Source organism: Priapulus caudatus, unplaced genomic scaffold (assembly GCF_000485595.1).
Source record: "Priapulus caudatus unplaced genomic scaffold, Priapulus_caudatus-5.0.1 Scaffold345, whole genome shotgun sequence".
Classification (NCBI taxonomy): Eukaryota; Metazoa; Priapulida; class Priapulimorpha; order Priapulimorphida; family Priapulidae; genus Priapulus; species Priapulus caudatus.
The window spans coordinates 135,917-140,008 of NW_014577406.1; the positions used below are offsets into that span (position 1 = coordinate 135,917).

Here is a 4,092-nt window from a genome sequence, read left to right on the forward strand (position 1 = left end):
CTGTCGAGTCAAGTGCAGTGACGCTGTTATAGCCATATGAAAAAATATAATCACGCAACAGAACTAATGCGCGTGATATTATTGGTAGCCCTGCCGATATAATATATATAGTTAGTATTAGATATATAGTCATAGTATAGTATAGTATAGTATACGTATAGTATAGTATAGTATAGTATTATGATATAGTTAGTATAGTATAGTATAGTTATTATAGTAGTATGTCAGAAGTATAGTATAGTCATAGTATAGAAGTATAGTATATAGTATAGTATAGCTATAGTATAGTTAGTATGTATAGCTATAAGTGATATATGGTATAGTATAGCTATAGTATAGCTATAGTATAGATTAGTTATATAGTATTAGTATAGTATAGTATAGTCTATAGATAGTATAGTATAGATATAGTAGTATGTAGTAGTTGTTATAGTATAGATAAGTTATAGTTAGTTTATAGTATAGATATAGTATAGTATAGTATAGTATACTTATAGTATAGAAGTTATAGTATAGTATAGCTTATAGTATAGCTATAGTCATAGCTATAGTATAGTATAGTTAGTATTAGTATAGTATAGCTATAGCTATAGTATAGTTATAAGTATAGTATAGTATAGTATAGTATATGATATAGGCTATGCTATAAGCTATAGTATAGTATTTTTTTTTTTATTGTATATGCTATAGCTATAGTATACAGTATAGTATAGTATAGTATAGTATAGTATAGTATAGTATAGTATAGTATAGTATAGTGCCTATGTTTGTTTGCTTTCTACACACAGAGCTCGGAGGACGGACGTGGAGACTGGTGACCAACGTCGTCTACATGTGCGTTACGATCGGTCTCTGCTTCAAGCTCTACACGATAATCGCCTTCTTCATATTCCTCCCCAAATACATCGAGGTGCAGTTCGGACTCACCGCCTCTGAAGCCAGGACCTAACCACAGCGTAAGCCAAGGTAACCACAAGCGTAAGCTACATAGTAACACAGTGTACAAGTACCACAGGAGACCACAGTTAACACAGCGTAACCACAGGATAACACAGGATAACCACAGGTCTAACACACAGGTAACACAGGTAACACAGGAAAGCCTAGGTAACCAAGGTAACCACAGGTAGCACCAGGTAACCAAGGTAAGCCACATGGTAACACAGGTACCACAGCGTAAGCCACAGGTAACCAAAAGTTAGCCACAGGTAACCACAGGATAATCCACTCGGTCAGTACACGGTAAGTCACAGGTACAGGCCACAGGTTGTAAGCCACAGATAAGCCACAGATAAAACACAGGTAGCTACAGGTAAGCCTACATGTTAACCACAAGTAACCACAAGTACCACAGGTAAGTACAGGTAAGCTACAATCATGTAAACCATCAGGTACCACAAGTAAATCGCAAATTAATTTATCCGATCTATGACACCCGCACTACCCGCTCCTCCTGGACGTCATCGTGTGTCTTGATTTACGACCCACAATAATTTTTCCCAGCAATTTTTTTACGACGGTCAATAACCAGGTATTTTTTGTCTGTAGTCTGCGCGACTATGAGAGGATTGTTGGTGGGTAAATATTTACGAGTAATGCTGTAATGTACCGATCCGATTAATATAATAAACCGATTTAATAAGCAAGTGAACATGTACAGCCTGCAATTCTTTTTTTATACAAACGTAATAAGTAACCTAATGCAAGTTACCTAATAATCTTTATATATATTATAAATTATATATATTATATATATTATATGTATTATATTTATTATATTTATTATATTTATTATATATATATTGTATATATTATATATATTATATACATATATATCATAATATTATACGTATTATTATACATCTATTAATTTTCATTAATCGTGTTATACACGAATTGTATATTCTTTTGTATTATATATAATACTTTGCCACATGTTTTTGTAGTGTTTCCCGTATAAATCTATAGCGATTCTTTGAACAAATGCTGCAGGTTTCTTCGGCGCCTTCACTTGCGTGGGGCTGCTCATAGGCGGTTACGTGATGCGCCGCTTCAGAATCCTACCCAAAGGAGGACTGGTACTTATCCTCAGCTGCATCATCTCCTACGCCATCCTCATCTTCTTCATGATGGTGATCGGATGTCCAGACATAACGTATGCCGGAGATATTCAATCCAACGGGTAATGCACGTGCTCTCGTGAGGACAGTTTGTGCTTAGACAATACACACACGCGCGCGCGCACACACGCTACTGCGCGCGCACACACGCACCCATACACACATACACACACACACGAATACACGCACACACACACACACACACACACACACCACACACCACACACACACACACACAACACAACACACGCATAATATAATATATTATACTTATACATATGGATTTTTGACCACATATATTATATATATATAATATATATATATATATTATATTATATATATAATATATTATAGAGCTAACTCGATTAATGTTACTCAACGCGAGATGAGTAAATATGATTGACACTGAGCGTTTCGCCTTTCTCAAAGCTGTGGCGATTATTAGTTTTTGACCACCAGATGTGTGTGTGGTCGAGCGCTTGGTCCACACTATGACACGTATATAGATTAAGTATATAATATATATATATATTATATTATGATATATATATATATATATATAATATCAAGAGCTAATAATACCTTATAATATATATTAATAATACATAATATACTCTTAGCTCTTGATATTATTGGCTAGCATGCACGCATCACGTAGACACGTGCTCACATCGTCCTATATTATACTATATCAAGAGCTTATAATACTAATAATAAGGTATTATAAGCTCTTGACTATATATATATATCCTGATATGTATATATATATGAAAGATTCTCACGTTTTACCGTGTCAATCTCACAGTGGCAACCTGACGATGGAGTGCAATAGCAACTGCTACTGCGGCATGTACACGTACAGTCCGGTGTGCGGAAACAACGAAACCTACTTCAGCGGATGCTTCGCCGGCTGCAAAGGTTACCATGACGATGGACCGACCAAGGTGAGTCACGCGCGACGAAGCAGGTGGAAACAGAGGCGCATAATTATAGCCCCTGAGTGGTGCTGTCGTCATGGTAATACGAACGCATCGATTATATATTCGGCGCAAGTTTTTTACATATTTATTTTTTCCCCTTTTCGCAATTCGGGGAGCCATTAGCGTTAGGTTAAGAGGCCATTGACATCAGATGGCCGATCATTAATATTCGATTTATATCGCTATGGTTATTTGGCTATGACGCCAATGCTGCAATTACGCATGTCGTTACAAACACCTCGAAATAATCCGTGACTTATCGACTTAATAAAGAACGGGGCGTTAAATATAGCAGTCCGTGTCTAGCACAATGATCGACCACCCCTAACCTTGGTATTATAGCTATAGTTTAAATATCAGTGTTACCAGTAGACTTGACAGTATTAGGAGTAATTAAGAGTAGTATATAACAATGGTAACAGTAGTAACAGTGGTAGTATAGTAGTAGTAGTAATAGTAGTAATAATAGTAAGTAACAGTAGTAACACCAGTAGCACTAGTAACAGTCAACAGTCGTAGCACTAGTAACAGTCGTAACAGTAGTAACAGTAGTAACAGTAGTATGGCGCCACTACGTGTATGAGGTAACGTGTGTTTTAACTTGACTTTCTTCAGGTATACTACGACTGCTCGTGCATACCCGGTGGCACGGTGATTCAAGGGGCGTGTCCTGTATCGTGTACCATAGAAACGATCATCTACGTCATTCTCATTACATTTGGCTCCATGATATCGACACCGGCAGAAGTCGCAGCCGTCGTAATTCAATTTAGGTATATGCTTCCGTACGTGATGCGAAATGGAGAATGGGGAGACGGAGAGACGGACATATATATTAACTATAATTATTAAGATATACATACTATACATATATAAGAGAGCAGAGAGAGAGAGACGAGAGAGAGAGCAGAGGAGCAGAGAGAGAGAGATAAACATCGACCAACACACACCACACAAAGCACATCGGCACGCACACGCACGTCACTACACAA

The 4,092-nt window shown here is 37.0% G+C and overlaps 1 protein-coding gene across 1 annotated transcript in view; it reads left to right on the forward strand.

Annotated features, from left to right (window-relative positions):
• The first annotated feature begins 1,154 nt into the window (after positions 1-1,154).
• LOC106809322 (solute carrier organic anion transporter family member 4C1-like) overlaps positions 1,155-4,092 on the forward strand; it is a 5,856-nt gene continuing 2,918 nt past the window's right edge. Inside the window, exons 1-4 of the mRNA XM_014812365.1 lie at positions 1,155-1,176; positions 1,993-2,182; positions 2,926-3,064; positions 3,716-3,873. Coding sequence (XP_014667851.1) covers positions 1,155-1,176; positions 1,993-2,182; positions 2,926-3,064; positions 3,716-3,873 — 509 coding nt within the window. The remainder of the gene's footprint in view (positions 1,177-1,992; positions 2,183-2,925; positions 3,065-3,715; positions 3,874-4,092) is intronic.